Here is an 18,678-nt window from a genome sequence, read left to right on the forward strand (position 1 = left end):
GAGTATTGAAATCTCGAAGTATTATGGGATTGGTCTATTGCTACTTTCAATTCTGTCATTTTTTGTTTTATGTATTTTTAAAGTATAGTTGATCATCACATATTAAACCTTCTTTTTGAATTGACCTGTTCATAATTATGAAATAGCCCTCTTTATCACTGATAATTTTCATTGTTCTAAAATTTTGTTTTATACTAATATGCATTCAACTTTTCTTATTATATTAATATAGCTACTATTAACAAAGCTTTCTTATATTAAGAATTTTAATAATATAATTTTTTCAATTTTTTTCCTTTTTTATCACTTTCCTCAATCTTTCTCTTTGCACACATTCCTCCTCTCTGGTATTTACTCCTACAAATCCAAACAGCCATCTATGTGTCTTCAACGCAATGAGGCCATTATTCTCTCCTTGGGTTTTTCTCGACTTGAGAACTTTCAAATTACATTGAATAGTACTTTTTAAATATTAAAATGAGATGTCTCATCATTAAAACTCACCAACAATGTTGTAGAATGTGCTCCAAATTGCTTCCAAGGATAATAATCCAGTTGGGTTAATATTCCTAGGAAAGAAAGAGTAAAAGTTGTATATGAATGACATATACTTGTCATAGTTGTTATTTTGTAACAGTAACAACAAGAACAAAAATAGCAAGGCAAGGCTAGCACCATCAAAGAAATATATAATATAAATATCATTCTATTTGGAAATGGTGGGGGGGGAGATGTTGTATATTCTTCCTAGAACAATCTTGATTCAGTTGGAGAAAGAAGAACTGGCATAAACCAGACCATTTTAAAGCAGTGAGCTCTCTACTGATGGATAAAACGCATCCTAAAATGACATGGACAAAGCTTCCTAGAGAATTCTCAAATTTTCCCCTTAATTGTTGGAATATTTGTGTTCCCAGTCAGTAGAGACACATACATGTGAAAATACTGTAAGGAAGGAAGGAAGGAAGAGGCCTCAAGACAAAAAAAGAAATCTTTCAAATGATAGCCAATGATCTTGTGCTGAAAAGGCTTAAAGATAAAATAGAAAAACCATGCAATTTAACATCACCTACTGTGTGCAGTAGACACTGGCGATATAAGATGTAAACTTTCATTGGACAGTTTTCTCTTTAGGAACTGTCATCAGTGGATTTTCTGAACCTGGCTCAGAATTGTAGCAATTTCCTAGTGGTTCTTGGCTTTTTCTTAAATAATATAGGAAACTGTGAGTTCACTGGGCCTGCCTGTGATTAAGATAAAGTTTTAAATCAAAATCTGGATTATTAAAACCAATGACTGATTTTTTTTATACTAATTAAGTGGAAGTTTTCCTTGGAAACCTGATATTGCAAACTGACACTGCATCTGGATTCTATAAGAACCTCATCATATTCCATCCTGGAAACTCTTCCTCAGTGTGCATCCTGAACAGCCTTACTCCTTAACATGTATTTCCTCAATTCTTTACTTTATATTTTACTTCATATTCCAACTTTGAAGCTTTCAAGTAGAAATTCTCTGTAAAGTACAAAAGTATGAAATCCAAATATTCTTAAAAGATTACAGATCTTAGCTTCCTTTCAAAGTTAAGGTAACTGATAGCCTTACATATATTAATAAAAACCACTATTATTTTAGGTTTTATTAATACTTTACACAAGACATACCCTGAAAATACGCTGTAGATGGAAAAACACATTTGTTTCTCAAAGACCTTCTGACCTTCAGTTCCTTAATTAGTACTTTGGGTACAATAAGAGTATTTGCTGTGACCTTGGGGAAATTATTTTAAAATGCAACTGGGTAAGTAACGAAACTGGGATGCAAACACAATTAGGAATGATTCCAGAGCCTGAATATTATCTAATATGATATTCAGAAGGATTCTGAAATAATACATCCTAAAGAAATTATACCTAAGATAAGTTATTCAGGAATTAGAATGTTGAAAATGGAATAAATGCCCCTAAACTTGTACTTGTGAAGCACACCTCTTATAGTTCCAAAATGTGGAGTATTTGATGGTAGGGATCTTTGTATCACTGCCCAGTACCAGAAAATACTACACATCCATTGTCAACAGGGGATGGCAAGCTTGGAAAATCAAATATCATCTTGAGAATATTTTAAAAGACTCATCAAAAAAATCCCTTTTATTTTAAAAGAAAGTATTAAAATGAAATCATGCATGACTTCAAAATGTATTCAGATTTCTCTATAGTGTATAACAATAGGGAATTTTATCAGATTACATTTTCAATAAAAAGAGTTTGAATGAGTTTGATGTGATTTCTATTTCAATCATAAGGGTGACCTACACAGGTATCTTCTTCTTCGATCATTTTATTTCTGCTCTCTCCATCTGTATTTTAACCTGTTAATATGTGGGTGAATTTGAGGAAAAGCAAATCAGCTTGACCTTTAATGTAAAGTCATTTTTGTATGATCAAAACAGTACTATTTCCAATACTATAAAGAATGTGGATTTTAAGATTCAAAAGCACGTGCCATTCTCAGCAACCTGGGAGGAATGATAATGTGACCAGTGCTTGAATGATAATTTTATCTACATAACTGCCTTCCATCCTCTTGCCTTCACTGTATATTAAGACTTCTGCCCAAAGATATATGTTTAGCCAAGCTGTTTTAATATAACATATTAAACTTTTAAAATGATTCAAGGACAAACACTGGACTTAAGCTCGCTGTAGGATGCCACATTTTCTTGCATCTTTCCCTCCTTCTTTAGTAGCTATTTTACCACTAAGCCAGAAAAGAAGGAATTATGCAGGAAAATTGCTATCAGCTGCTACCCCTGCTGGATTACAGAACCCAGAGCATAATAGCTTCCCCGGTGGAGCCTCTAAGGACTTGGGCCAAGCCATTAACCACTGCAAACACCTAAAGGAAGAAATGGAATAGAGTAGAATGGCTTTCAGGCATCCCAGATTTTTATGCAAACAAACTTTATTTGAAATGCAGATGTCCAGGGCCTATCCCCGGAAATTCTTATTCAGTTGATTTAGGGTAAAGTCCAAGAACAGGCATTTTTAGTGCACTCAGATATCTGTATCTGAATTACTGCCTGAGTTTTAGAGTTGGCTTCTGTTTGTGTGAATTTTTGCTCAGATACAAGTTGATAATTAAACTGGCTTAAAATCTGTAATGTCAAGATAGACCGGATATATCAGAGCCTGGTAGATAATAGATACCTTATTTTTAAATAAAAGACTAGTGACTATGTTTCTCTCATTGCATTCTATTTTTGAAGGATTAGATATATTTTGGACTTCACAAGGTTCTGCTCATATTTTGAGTCTCTTGTTAAAAAGTGACTCACCTTCACTGATGTCTATCACGTACATATTCAACAGACCAATTAAAACTATTGTATTTACTTTATAATTTAAATTATAATTTCTTTATAATTCAATCTCCATTACACCTCTGAATCAGGAGGCTGTTTCTACTGCCTCTTTCATAAATGAAGTGGTAAATTTTCAGCTAGTTACTGAAGGATGGCCAGAACTTTTCCTACATGGAAAAGAAAGAAGTGAGGTTATTGGAGATGTATACAATCATACAGCCATAAAGATGGTGCAAGGAATGGAACCAAGAAAGGGATTTTTGGAAATGGGGAAGAACATGGATTAAATATTACTAGTTCCATTATTGAAAGAATGAATTTGTGCTACTGACCATCCAGGGGCATATGCCAAATAGGTAACTACAAGAGACATAGGGTAAACTTTTAGAAATATTGTCTGGCATTTGAAATCAGATAAGTGAATCAAATTCTAACGGTTCATAAAGAGGTGTTAAATAACAAAAATTCAACTAAGGAAATATGAAGATCCAACTGGCTTTATTCAATGACATGAATCAGGCAGCATTCCATCTAGCAAATAGAAAGGAGCTCCACTGAAATTCCAGGAAAGAAAGTTTTTTAAAGTCACAGAAGGACCACAAAAAAGAGAATTATAAACAGAGAATGCACTGTTAGGCATTCTAAGGGAACAGAAGGATTCTAAAAATGGACTACCTCCCCCTGGTGCTGACCATAAAGCTCCAGGTTGGTTGGTTAAAGGTCGCATTCCTTGTTGGTGGTGGGGCAGAGGGAGGGGGGCAGTTGAAACTGCAGTTTGCTTAGGTATCAAGTCTTGGTTTGCTGACGTGGGATTTTAACATAGTGACTCCATTTTGAGCCTGTGGTTTTCCTTTCAACAGAGGTTAGATGAAAAGGCTGAGGGCAGAATGCTACTGAACAGAAATAGGGAGGAGGAAAAGATGGAATGCCATTCTCTGTATTTCCACCTTTCACAAACCAGCTCTGTCTATAAACCCAGCCCACAGGTGGTTCCTTCCTTAAGGCTTCCTCACATCTCCATCTGTGATGGTGGAAGGATAAGTCAAGGTACAGATGGCATAGTGGACCACAGGGTATGGAAGGACAGGGACCACAGAGAATGGACCACCAGCTGACCGATATTTTGGCTAGTTATATGCTATTTTTCTGTTCCCTTCTGCTTCAGAAGTTCCTTGAGATCAGTAATCACATCCTCACTTAACTTCGCCACCTACCTATTTGCTCATACCACCTTGCCATCGAGACTTCTATATAATGTCTCACATGATGAACAAAAGGATGCATTAGCTAAAGAATATAAATATCTCCACATCCAAGGATTGTTCTGTTGGTAAGACAGAAAACCATCATATTTGACATTATTGCAGCATGCTGGGGGGAATGTGTGCCAAGGAAGACTTTCTTCTGACAGTGATATCTTGAGACAATAGGCACTGAGTAAGTGAGGGCAGAATTCACTGAATGCATCAGTGTAGATTTGAAATAAGATGGAGACATGGATGATGTCAAGGGAACATGGATTTGTACCATTTTTGGTGGCTTTCACTTTATGTTTTATTTTCTTATGTGCAAATTCAAAACATTCAGGGAGATGATGGTGTCTAACAAAGGGATGATTTGCAGGGTATTTGACCTCCTTCAAATCAAAGGAAGTTAACTAGAGATACTACTTTCGGTAATTCCTTTCTTTCATATCCTTAGCTCTCCATTCACTGTATTAAATGATTTCAATATCTTACATGCAATGTATACCTCACTTAAACTGCTATTCTAAAACTGCCTTATTCTCTGGTCTAACTACTGTATATATCAAGTATGTTAATGAGCACAAATTTATCAGCTCTGGTGCAAAATGAATTAATCAGCTCTAGTGCAAAATCAATTAATCCCTAACTCCCAGTTTCTTAAATATTTAGAGATATCTACTCAATCAATAGAGATGTAATGGAAAACTCACTCTCTTGACAATGCTAGCTTTCCGATGTCTGGTTCTGTAACCACTCTGAGGTTGTTCTCTGGAATTTTCTTTTTTTTTTTTTTTTTTAAAGATTTTATTTATTTGACAGAGAGAGACACAGCGAGAGAGGGAACACAAGCAGGGGGAGTGGGAGAGGGAGAAGCAGGCTTCCCGCCGAGCAGGAAGCCCGATGTGGGGCTCGATCCCAGGACCCTGGGATCATGACCTGAGCCGAAGGCAGACGCTTAATGACTGAGCCACCCAGGCGCCCCTGTTTTCTGGAATTTTCAAAAGAAATTCCACTAAGGGCCTTAGTATTTCTTTGTTTGGGTTTGTTTTTCTTACCTAAATAGCTTGCACACTCAAAAAAAAAAGTTTTTTTCACTTCTGCATAAATCCAAATAGAGAAAAAATATTCTTTCCCCCATCTACTGATATTTATAAAAGCTTTAAAATTTCCATTCAAACAAAACAGAAACTGACTCTTGGTATAGTTTTAACTTTTGAGCGTTAGTTAATGCAGGTATTCCTGAAATAAAATGAAGGTCATTATAGTCTTCATCCATCATTCCCCAGTGCCTGGAGTAAGATAAATCTAATTTTCATCTAAGCATTAAGTGATCTGTGTAAGTTTCATGGAGCATTTTGTGTAAGAGCAAGTACGCAAATTGAGTACAGGGAAAAAATAATCAAACTCAGAAGACCTTGGGCAGTGTGATTGTATCTATCATGGAATTTGGACCCTGTAATACTTATGTTTCTCTCTGGCACCAAAAATAATCATTTTTAATAATTAATTCATGGTCATATTATGCTATGCTATGCTGTGCTGCGCTATGGTAGGTGGACTCTCAGGATATGGGATTTACATCTCTAGAGTATTGTATTGAATACCTTTTATCCTTCTAAAATACTAAATTCTCATCTGCCAATGGCATCGACCATTTAGTTTTTCCTTGTCTCTGATAAAGGTGTCATGGAATGGAAAAACTTCTCTCCACACACTTTCTCTTTTTTATCTTATCCTTGAGCTTTAATATCACCTTCTTAGAGCTCATTTCCCTTGTTTTCCAAGGTGACTTTTGTGAAGATGACAGAGTATACAATATGCCTTGGATTTGATTGTAATTCTTAGCTGCCAGCTGAGAAACCTTGAGCAAGTCACTTTATCTTTCAAAAACCCTGTTCCTCATATGTAAAATGGGAATAAGTATGTCCTTCCCTGACTCCGTAAATCAGATTTACTAATTATATTAGTTTATTAGGGCTGCCGTAACAAATTACCACAAACTGGGGGCTTAAAACAACCAGAGATATATTCTCTCATAGTTCTGGAGGCCAGAAATCCAAAATCAATGTGCTGACAAGGCCCTACTCCCTCCAGAGACTCTAGAGAATTCCTTCTTTGGGTCTTCCAGCTTCTTTGTTGGCTGTACACATTCTATTGCTTGTGGTTACATCATACCAATGTCTGCCTCTCTGGTCACATTCCATCTTCCTTTACTCTATGTCAAATCTACCTCTGCTTCACTCTTATAAGGACACATGTTTTGAACTTAGTGCCCAGCAGGTCATCCCAGATGAAATCCTCGTCTCAAGATACTTCATTTAATTATGTCTGCAAAGACTCTTTTCCCAGTAAGGTAACATTCACATATTTCAAAAAGAAAAAGGACTTGGATCTGTCTTTTTGGAGGTCACCATTCAGACCACTATACTCAATACCATCTTCATATAATCTAAAAAAAATTTTCCTCTTATATTAATAATTAAAAAATAGTTCATGTAGCTTCCTAAAGAATTTTAGAAGATGCTTAAATTTTATAGGCTACTTGATGAGTCCTAAGCATAGCCCAGCCTCTGTATATTTCCTTTGCAAAATGGAAACCATGTAAACATTTATAGAACTGTAGTACTGCATGGTTATAGCAGAGTAAGTTTTTCTGTTAAAAAAGTGTTAATTCATTCTATGTGTACTTGCAAACTGTTGACTGAACATTGTTTGGTGTTAGTCTAGGAACTTCCAAAAGAATTCACAATGATTTGCAAAGTAAATCTTGGTTGGTATTTTATGGCTAGATATACTTTATTATTAAATATTAGGAAATTTGATAATGATTAACACTTGATAAACACTGATATTATGGACATCACGTGGTATTGTGGAGAATCTAATGAGAAAAAAAAAAGAAAAAAGTAACAAATGATCTAATTAGGTGGCTCAGAAGATCCAGTTGCTTGTTCCAGATTTAGTATGTTGGTACACTTTCAATGAATTATGTAGGAAGTTATAATGGTACTGGAGGAGACTGGCTTCACAGAGTCTTAGTTTTTATTAATTCATTGAAGCCTGATTGTTTCCAACAAGACTTAATGTTTAGAGTAAAAATGTATACATGAAATATAGATGGTACGATCTTCACTCCATATTCCTAGATATTAGGTATTATAGACACATATATCTATATCTAATTTGCTGAAAGCCCATAGATATGGTATCTTTATTGCTTTGCTAGGTTTTTAGAAATAAACAGCAGATACAACACAATGATAAGAACTTAATTAAATCTCTTGTCCATACCTACTCAACAGAGTGCCCGTTCCCCTTTGTTTTGACCTTCTTGCCATTTTCATTCCATTTTACTTAACCAAGAAAATTTGAAATAAATTTGCAAGTCAAATGCCAGGAAACATTTCTCAGAAAGACAAAATATCTACTGATCTTCTCTTCATCTATTCCTTTGGTCATAAATATTTGTCTGGTGAATGCCTTCATTAACTCCGGCTCCTTGTTGCTTTTGCTTGCATGTAAAAGGATAAACAAAAGCCATAGTTCCATGATTTCTAATAAATGGGAGCTAGGCAAAGTAAGATTTCTGCATCAGGGCAACAATAACAGATGAACTACAGTAAAAACAATAGAGAATTTAATTTGCCTGCTTTATTTTATCTGGAGGGAAGAAAAAGGACAATGTGGAAAGAACATGGGATATTTAAATAATAACAAGAATAATGACCTTTCTTTTTCTACTAAAAATACAGAGAAAATAAATGGAAGGAAAGATATTAGTTATGACTGTGGGAAAATTACACAAATAACGTTAAAGTATTATCCAGGTAGACACAGTCTATCTCTGTAGATAGACTTTGTGTTTTTCATGGAGTATGCATACAGAATTAATTAGGGACTACAATACTATTTTAGTCTGCTCAGGCTGCTATAACAAATACTGCAAACTGGTGGCTTGAACAACAGACATTTATTTCTCACAGTTCTGGGGGTTGGGAAGTCTAAGATCGAGGTATGTTTCATTCTGAAGCCTCTTCTCCTGACTGCTTGTAGGGGGCCACCATCTTGCTGTGTGCTCACATGACCTCCTCTTCGTGTACCCATAGGTGGAGAAAGAGAAGCTCTCTTGTGTCTCTTCTAATAAGGGCACTAATTCAAGGCCCCACCCTATGACCTCATTTAACCTTAATTACTTCCTTACAGGATCTATGTCCAGATATAGCCACACTGGGAGTTAGGGATTCAACATATCAATTGCAGGAGGGACAGGAGCGCAAACATTCAGTCTGTAAGAATACTTACTGGTTTATTTACAAAAGGAAACTTTTCTTATAAGGGTATCAATGTTCTATGAAGGAAGGTCTTTTGATTGCCAACTCCAAATGATTCAAAGACTGAATATTAACAAAGAAGACATTCCTCCTAAACTAACTATAGGAGATACTAATTCAGACTATGCACCTCCCTCTGAATGTAAAACTAAGTCATCCAATTTCAGCTCAGTAAAAGGGAATCCTGGTGTGCACTTCTTTAACATGATGGTAGTTCATGTATTTTAGATATCTGAGATGGTACTTCAGATATTCTTTCCCTCAGTCTTCTCTGTTTGAATCTAAGCATTCTTAGTTTATTGCTCATGTTACACGATAAGAGGTATGCCCAGATTAAGTCTTAGAAACCATGAGTATTTCTCTTAAATGTCCACATAGACTCAGGCTATATATCCTCTCCAGCAGTCTAAAATTAAACCTTCTCATGGACTTATTCTGAATCATATATAATTCCATAATTCCCTAAGACGAAATAACATGAAAGGAAATAAATACGGGACCCACAAAATGTGGCTAATGATTACCTAGTCTTTCACTCACTTAAATATTTGCTGAGTACTCATTATGCATCTTAAATTGGTTATTTGTTACCCTTAAGTTCTTCAGTTTATTTCTGCATCCCCAGGGCCTATCACATCCCTATTAGTATACTATTTCTTTGTAATAAATGATTTGATGAAAATATAAAGTGTTTTTTTTGTTTGTTTTTTTTTTTTTAATAAGATTGCATAACAAATCTATCTGGGAAAGTTGGGAACAGTTACTAAAGGAAATTATCCACAAAAAGAAAAAAAAAAGGCATTTAAGCACAGACATAAAGAATGCATAAATATTTATTCAAATTAGAGCTAAGGGAGGGCAGAGAGATTATCAGGCAGAAGAAAGAGCAATTACAAAAGTGCTGAGGAGTGAAGATCCTTAACTCATAAAAGGCCAGGATGGCTAGAACATAGCGGATTTCTAGGACATGAAGCAGGAGAATGAGACAGAGGCTAGACCGTGCAAGTCACATGGGAAGAAAAATAATTTGTAACAAATTCTAAATGGACTTAGCAAGCTTCTAATGTATAGTGAGTTGATCACTTCCTTAAAACTGAAACATTCCAAATAAAAGTGGATAAAATAACCTGACCAGTGTTGTTATGAGGATCTTCGCTCAGTGTCAAGTCCTGTGCTGAAGGCTGGGAAAAGAGCCTGGACTAAGGCTAGTCTCCCTCAAGGGGGTTAGATTCTAGTGAGATAATACACACATTTTACTGAATATTATCTATTTTCTCTACAAGGTCAAAACCATTGCATAAAAATTCTAAGACTTTAATTTTAAGATGGCTGTTTTTGATACAGCCTCTAACTACTTCCAGTAAAGCTCTAACAAGTAAATCTGGAGGGAAAAAATGGCAACAACTAAACATATAAGTGAATATATTGATTTATAATGAATCTGTTATTAGAATCTGAAGGGAATTTCATACATAATGGTATAAGGTAATACACTGTTTGAAATAAAGCAAGCCTATACATCTGGTCCCTACTTTACTATTTATTTGGTGTAGACCTTGTATTACTCAGTCAAGGAGTAAGGAACCCAATGATACCACTGTTTTGGGAATACTGTCATTTGAAGTATGCTTGGTGCTGCTGGTCCACTTTCCCTCCCCACCAGGATCTTTTCCTCAATAGTCAGTCATAAGCAGACATAAATGGATTTGGAGTATGAAGCAAGATTCTGGACACACAGGACTTCATCTTCCTTGGTGTAAAGCTGATAAGCAAAACATTCCAGGAGGATGAGAAAATGGGAAAATCCCTAACTGGAGGAAATATAGGGAGTACAGATATTTGACTATTTCACCTACTGAGAATATCCAACAACCAGGTGATAAGGTTAAGATACCCAATCATCTCAATGCGGCAACAGTACATGAGATGGGCAACAACTGGACATGGCTTTCCGCCTGGACATTGGCCCTCCCTCCAGAATGCCAAATGCTTTTGTTCCACCCTCTTCTTAAATAGATCTTGATAATACACCGTCTTCCATTTCTCAATCCTGTTTATACATACTTAATTTCAAGAAATTTAAATTAAAAAAATCATGACATACATGTCTATGGGCTTTCAGGGATCACTCTTTTTTTCCTCATAAATTTTCTGGTTTTAGAAAATGTTTTTTCTCCAGTAAATCATTATCAGGATATGCTCTTCTGTTGTTCAAAAGGAAAAAGTAAATGCAGTAAGGGCAAAAATCAGGAGCAGAAGCCATGAGGATAGAATAGGTTGCAATGCAGAGGCAAGATGACAGAAATTGGAAATGCATGAAAATATGAAGGACTGAAGATTTTTAAATAATACCATAATGTAACTGAATCCAGGTTTAGAGGTATTGAACAAGTGTCCTTTATATGACTGCCTTTTCCCTTCTCATCATTGGAAAGAAAAAAAAAAAGAAAAAATCAAGGAGAAAAAAAGAGTGCAAGTAAACAGATGATAACAAAAAGTGCCTTCCAATAAACACCATCAGTCATCTTAATGTTGAGAGTCAAAAGCTGTTTTCTTTTTTAGTATCGAGAACAAGGTACAGGTGTCGCCATAATTTCTTATGCTCAGAATTGTGTTAGAGAGTCTAGTTAGTATAGTACATTAAGAAAAAAATTAATATAGGCATTTAAAACTGTAACTTTCCCTCTAAGCACTGCTTTAGCTGCATCCCTTGCATTTTGATTTGCTGTATTTTCATTTGCATTGTCTCACAATATTTCCTAATTTCCCTTTTGACCTCTTCTTTAACCCAATGGTTATTAAAGAAAGCATTGTTTAATTTCCACATATTTATGAGTTTCCCAAATTTCTATCTATTACTCACATTTAATTTAATTCCATTATGGTCAGAAAACATATTTTACATTATTATCCTTTTAAATTTACCGAAGTTTATTTTATGGTCTTGCATATTATCTACACTGCAGGATGTTCCATGTGTACTTAAGAAGGATATTATTCTGCTGTTGTTGGGTGCAGTGTTCTATAGAGATCTCTTAGATATAGTTGGTTTATACTGTCTCTCACGTCTTCTTTTTCCTTGTTTATTTCTGCCTAGTAGTTTTATCCATTACTGAAAGTGGGATACTGGAATATCCAACTATTACTTTTGAATTTCTAGATATTATATGTTCAAGAATATATTACATACTTGCTGTTTTATACAACTGTTTTTTAAAAGTTGTTTTAAAAAGAAAAAAAGGAGAAAAACTATGTATTCCATCTTTTATAGTGACATAAGTACTTCTCCTGATGCTCTTTGTTTTTAATGTGGATTTGCATTATCATCTGGGATTATTAGCTTTCAGTCCAAAAAAGTTCCTTTAGTGTTTCTTATAAGGCATGTAAGGCTGATGACAAATTCCCTCAGCTTTTGTTTATTTTCAAAGTCCCTATGTCATATTCTTTTGTTTCTTTGTTTTGGAAAGAAAGCTTTGTTGAATATATGATCCTTGGTTGAAAGTGTTTGCTTTAAGTACTTTGAATATGTTTATCCTATGTCCCTCTGGCCTCCATTATTTCTATAAAACTTCAGTTGTTAATCTTATGGGGGGGGTCCCTTGCAAGTGATGAGTAAATTTGGCCTTGCTTTAAAGCCTTGTCTCTGTCTTTGGCTTTCAGTTTTTTTTTTTTTTTTTTTTTTACTATAATACGTCCTTTGTGGATCTCTTTGTGTTTACCTTCTTCGAGTTTGTTGAGACTTCTGAATGTGTAAGCTAATGTTTTCAAAATTTTTGAAGTTGTCAGCTTTATTTTTTTCTTTTCCTTTCTTTCTCTCCTGATATTTTTCCTCCACATGTGTTGGCACACTTAATAGTGTCCCACATTTTTCTGAGGCTCTGTTCATTTTTCTTCATTCTTTTTTTTCTCTCTATTCTTCAGCCTGCGTATTTTCTATTCATCTATCTTCAAGTCCACGGATGCTTTCTTTTGCCAATTCAAATCTACTGTTTCTCCACTCTAATTAATATTTTATTTCAGTTATTGTACTTCTTAACTCCAGAATTCCCACCGTGCTCTTTTTAAAAATAATTTTTATCCATTGATATTCTCTATTTGATGTGACATTATCACCATACCTTTCCGTTTTTTCTTTAATCGTGGTTTAGTTTAGTTTATTGAACCCATTTATAATGGCCCCTTAGAAGTCTGTTTACTCTGATATCTGGTTGCTTTCACCAATAGTTTCTTTTGCATGTTTTTTTTTTTTTTTTTTTTTTTCTGGTGTATGGGTTTCCTGTTTCTTTTTATGTCTTGCAATCTTTTGTTGGAAACTGGACATTTTAGGTAATTTATTATAAAAAATCTGGTTATTGGCTCCCTACCCAGAGCTTGTGATTGCTCTTTGCTTGTTTATTTGTTTAATGACTGGCTGGACTGTTTTCATTAAGTCTATTTCCTCTCTGCAGTATTAAGCCACTGATATTTCACCTCAGGGGATCCCAGCCTTAGGTATGCACCAGTCACTCTAGAATGACAGTGGTTTTGGCAAGGTTCTCTTTGTCTCTTTCCCTGACCATGCCCCAATTGTTAAAGCTCCACTAATTGCCAGATGATTTCTATTTTCAATTTTGGGGCCAACCTTGCTCTACAATTAATCCAATCAAGCTTGGGCTCCTTCTAGAGTATTTCTCTGGGTGTTTCAGATTTGTTCTGCCCAGTCATGTTCCTCCCCCAATCTCTGTCTCCTCCCTCCCTCCTCTGCTTGCAAAACTGTAAGCCACTGACTCTAGAGCTGAGTTGGAAACTATGATGTTTTTCTCTGAGTGAAGCATCTGCTTTAGATGATGAGCGCTTGGTGCTGGGGGACGGTAGCCTCAAGTCTTTTTGGCTTGCCCCTCCCAACATGTAATCACTGCCTTATAGACCAGGGCAAGGGCTACTGAAGCCCTATATTCCCAGTGGAGCCCTGCCCAGGGAGAGCCTCTGTCACACAAGAATAGGCTGTGAGGAAGAGCCCTCTCTTGGCCGCACTCACCCAAAATTTAGTTTCAACAAAAGATAGCCAGGAGTAGGATGAAACTGCTATCACCTCCTATTTCCTGGTAAGACAGCCCTTTATCTGCTAGCTGAGGGGAGGGGAGCCCTGTGTTTTTGGCTGAACCAGTTTAGAGTAGAATTTCTATCTCACAGAACTGGGTTCTGCTTCACACACCATGATCTCACTATTCTTACCAACCTTTGGTAGATTCTCTTGGATAAATGGTTCTTCATTTGCTGCTTGCCTCCAGGACCATTTCTAGAGATGTTAAATGGTTTTCCTTGTGTAATTTTCACCATTTTCACTAAGGAACAGTTCTATGGAGCACCTTACATTGTCTTGCTGAAGTGGAACTCTGTGATGAGATATATTTTTATAAGTAAAAAGAAAAGTTTAGAAGATTGTTAGAATTAAAATTAATGCACAAAACAATTACACTTTATACACTAGCAACAATGATTTGAAAGTGCACTTTTAAAAAGGTAATATAATCAAAGCAACAAAATATATACAGTACCAATGATAAATCTAACAAAAGATGTGAAATTCTCTTGTAGCTAAATTTAAAAATATAGGTTTTATTAACATATATTGAAGGAAATAAGGAAACTATAATCTTGAAATGGAATACTAAAGATCATAAAGATGCGAATTCTCTCAAAATTCACTTATATTTTAATATAATTTCTACTCAAGTTTTTAGAGGGATTGCCATAGAACTTGATAATCTCTATTCTCTATTTCTCAGAAATTAGCAAATGAAAAAGAATAGCCAAGATACAGAAGTGCATGATGGGGAAAATAACCTAATAAACGTCAAGTTTTATTATAAAGTTTCCATACATAAAAAAGCTTGGTATTGATGGAGGATTATAAAAAAAAGCTTTGGAACATAATAGAGAGCCCCTAAATGATGAGGATGCACAAAAATTTGACTTGTGAGACACTGAGTGTTGAAGAGCAGTGGGTAAGGGGTAAGTTCCTCAATAATAAACCTTAGGAAAATTACCAGGACAGAAAAAAACCCAATTCCTTATAATCACCTAAATGTGAAAGATAACATTATAAAAATATTTTATGTAATTCACAATTTTAAAAATAAGGTTAGAAACGCTAATCTAAAAGAGATTGAAAAATTGACTATATTAAACAGCAACAAAAGTTTTAAAGAAACCAACCACAACTTTATAGAAGATGTGCAGCACATAGAAAAAAAAGGTATTTCAAATACAGGAATTTGAACTGTGTTAAAAATGTTGATATTTGTTTTTTAAATGTATACGGCAATGACAGTTTCATTTGGCATAAAATAACTCAAGTAAGTCAATAATAAATATAAACGCGAATCAAAAATAGTAAAAAAAAAAAAAAAAAAGAAAAAAGAGGGGGGAGGAGGAAATGAGTAGGCAGATAGGGAACTGACTTGCCTGAATGTAGCAGGTAAAATTTGGCAAAAATGTCTCAGACTTCCTCTACTCAGTCAATAATTTTCTGTACATAGGAGAGTAACAACATATGCACATGCCAGGTATAGTAAAAAATATGAGTTTAGTGGTGATGCTTTTCTAAGTACTATGCTTTTCTAAGTACTAAAGAGAACAGCTTTCTTCGGCAATGAGCAACACTCCTGCTGCAGTTTCTAAATTATCATTATAGATTGTTTTAAAGAGAGAATATGCAAAAATAGTTTCCCATATAAATAATGTCAACCACAAAAAGACAAAAGCCTCATTGTAATTTTATTAACTGCATCTTGAATCTTGAGGAACAATTCCCATCTTCTGTTTTGAACTATAGTATATGAAATCATCTACAAATGTTCCTTGCACTAATTAACTGTACTCAAACTTGTCACACACTTTCTGAAAATAAAACATGGCTATATATTCTCTATCTGTTGTGAGATAATGTTCTCCTGTTTTTAGCATAGTGGTATTTCCTTCTAGGTCATGGATATAAAGATAACTGGATCATTTGGTACATCACTGCGTAACTCTATTAGAGACCTCTTTTCACTCTTCAAATTACTAAATAATGAGGCAAAACCAGAAGAAATTTAGAAAAAATAATGTTAACACTATCTAAGTGTTTTCCTCTTTGCTTACTAGCAAGGCATTATAGATCCACTTATATCTCAAACAAAAGTAAATATAATTTATACATCTATTTTGGGGAATGGCTATCATTTTTTTTTTTTTAAATTCTAATATAGCACTACATGGTACAGAAAATTTAACATGTTTATTTAATGTCACTTGAGTGGAATATCTGTTCATGTATTTGAGTGTGCTGGAAGCCAGAAGGACATTGATGACCAGGAATTGGACAATAGCTTGGAATCCCTGCTTAATAGGCAACAATGAGGTAGCCAGGTGTTTTAGGGTCTACAAACTTGCCAATATGTGAAAAAAAATCCTAACTGAAATAATCCTTTTGCCCAGATAACATTACACACATTAACCAATATTATATTTGCTTTTGTCTAGAATATCAGTAAGATATGTGTTCCCATTTTGAATAGATATGTCTTTCATTAATCAAAATGAGAAAATATTAATAATTAATATATACAGTATGACTATAGTTCATGAGCTAGGCATGAATGACCACAAAAATTTATTTTGGGGGTAAAACTGTGAGAACCATAGGGCTAGCATGCATCCAATCACTCCTCACTGACAAGTTTTACCTTGAACTGAAATGCGCCCTTCATTATTGCTTAAATGTCTTAAAGTATTGCTCTAGATAACCAATACATCTTTCCATATTAATTAATAACATGCAAAATATAACATCTACTTCTGTAACTTCTCATTTTATTCTTATTTGTGTAACCACTACAGGTCTTCTCTACAGAGTTTTAATATATGTGGCATATCTCCTCCAATTGGCAGTAAATGGGACTTTTGTTCTATCTTAGTTTAAGCGTGCAAGGGCATGAATGACTCTTTGTAGGTACCTGTGGGAATCAACAAAGTGCATTGTTTTGTACGCCATATTGTCATATAGTCTATCTTTTAATACAGAGCTTCCTCAACATGCCTCTCAAATGTGGTGAAATTCTGTCCAGCCAATTTTGCATTGTCAGGATAAATGAGAGAAAATTAAACTTATGTATGGAGATATGGGTTGATTTGTGTCTTCTGAAAGGACACTTGAAAAATATTTTTATAAAAGAAATCTTTTGCATTTATAAAGTGATGGTAAAATGTCATTAGTCCATCGTGAAGCCCCATTTATTAAACCTGTTAGGGTGTGGATATTTTGGTCCATGCCTACTGGGGAAGTGGGGAGAGGGGAGGGGGAAAGAACCTGAGTGGTCCAGTGGAATTGGGTTATCTTGAGTTTTGCAGAGGACTTATGAACTAGAAAAACAAGTGTTGTTTGGGCAGCCATTTTGAAATGATGCAAACTATTATAATTTCCCTTTTTTCCAGATAATTCCCTCAGCATTTTGGCAAAGCATAATGGATTCAACCGCCAGAAGCAAGAAGTCTATCTTTTACCTATCATAATCAGTGATAGTGGGAATCCTCCTCTGAGCAGCACCAGCACCCTGACCATCCGTGTCTGTGGCTGCAGCAGTGATGGTGTTGTCCAGTCTTGTAATGTTGAAGCTTATGTCCTTCCGATTGGACTCAGTATGGGCGCCTTAATTGCCATATTAGCATGCATCATTTTGCTGCTAGGTACGTATTTCCTTCATAGCTTAATGGTCATCATTTTTCTGGTTCATAAATGACTGTAAATTAGGACAGCAAACCTGAGCCCCAGTCAGGTGTCAGCATTCTTTTGGGGAAAAGGAATTTCTTGCATTTCTGCAAGCTTTGAGATCACTAAGCAGGAGTGAAGGGAAAAAAGTGCTGTGATAGCCAACATCCAATTGGAGAGGACAATTCAGTGCCTTTTTCAATCCCACCACCAGTGAAAAGATAGAGTATAATGGTGGTGGAAGTGGGGATGGACCTTTATGTGGTTACAACAGCATGTATTCTATAAAAAGGCCTGCAGATCTGATATATATACCAATTTACTGCAATGGGAGGCTCCCTGTATCAAAATACTCTTTTTCCTAAATAATGTATAGATTGGGTTGCTAAGTCCATCCAAACACAAAGTTTGGTGAGATAAAAAGAAAACAAGCAAACAAAATTTTTTTTTTCAAAATTACACTGTGTTCCTCAGATATTTTCTTGATATCAACATCAAATTAAAATGAAGACTGCAAATTAAGGAAAGCTTTTTAGTAACTTTTCTATTAAAAATATCCAATTATAAAAATGAGATTAGAGAGTAGGAAGATACACAAGAGGAAAGTCATACCTTATCCTGTCTTTAAGTAAAGACCATGTCAGTTACTATCTTTCCAGTTGCATCTGTCCTGCTCACCCAGTGTCTGGATTAACATTATTTCTAGCCATATTTTACCCCATGAACCCCATGAAGTTTGATTTGGCTAACCTGGCTTGTTTAGGTATGTATCCATTTCCCTTTGCCCACCCATAGGCTTACCTTCTGAGACAGAGGAGCCCCAGGTTTCCTACAAGACAACAAATTGTCCATGCCAATTTGACGTTCATCTTGATATATCACTTCATCTGTGAATGAACATTATTTGATTGGAGAGAGTCTTGAAGAGCTGATAAGACACAAAATATACTAGATATGATTAACTCTGCTTCTTTTCTTTATAGAAGAAGGGCATGGAATCAA

The 18,678-nt window shown here is 35.2% G+C and overlaps 1 protein-coding gene across 4 annotated transcripts in view; it reads left to right on the forward strand.

The window, feature by feature from the left end:
* Positions 1–18,678, forward strand: part of CDH8 (cadherin 8) — a 358,968-nt gene that overhangs the window by 337,831 nt on the left and 2,459 nt on the right. For all 4 annotated transcript variants that reach the window (XM_036091704.2, XM_036091706.2, XM_036091708.2 and 1 more), the window contains one exon: positions 17,403–17,654. In XM_036091704.2, coding sequence (XP_035947597.1) covers positions 17,403–17,654 — 252 coding nt within the window. The remainder of the gene's footprint in view (positions 1–17,402; positions 17,655–18,678) is intronic.

This window comes from Halichoerus grypus, chromosome 15 (assembly GCF_964656455.1).
Source record: "Halichoerus grypus chromosome 15, mHalGry1.hap1.1, whole genome shotgun sequence".
Taxonomy (NCBI): Eukaryota; Metazoa; Chordata; class Mammalia; order Carnivora; family Phocidae; genus Halichoerus; species Halichoerus grypus.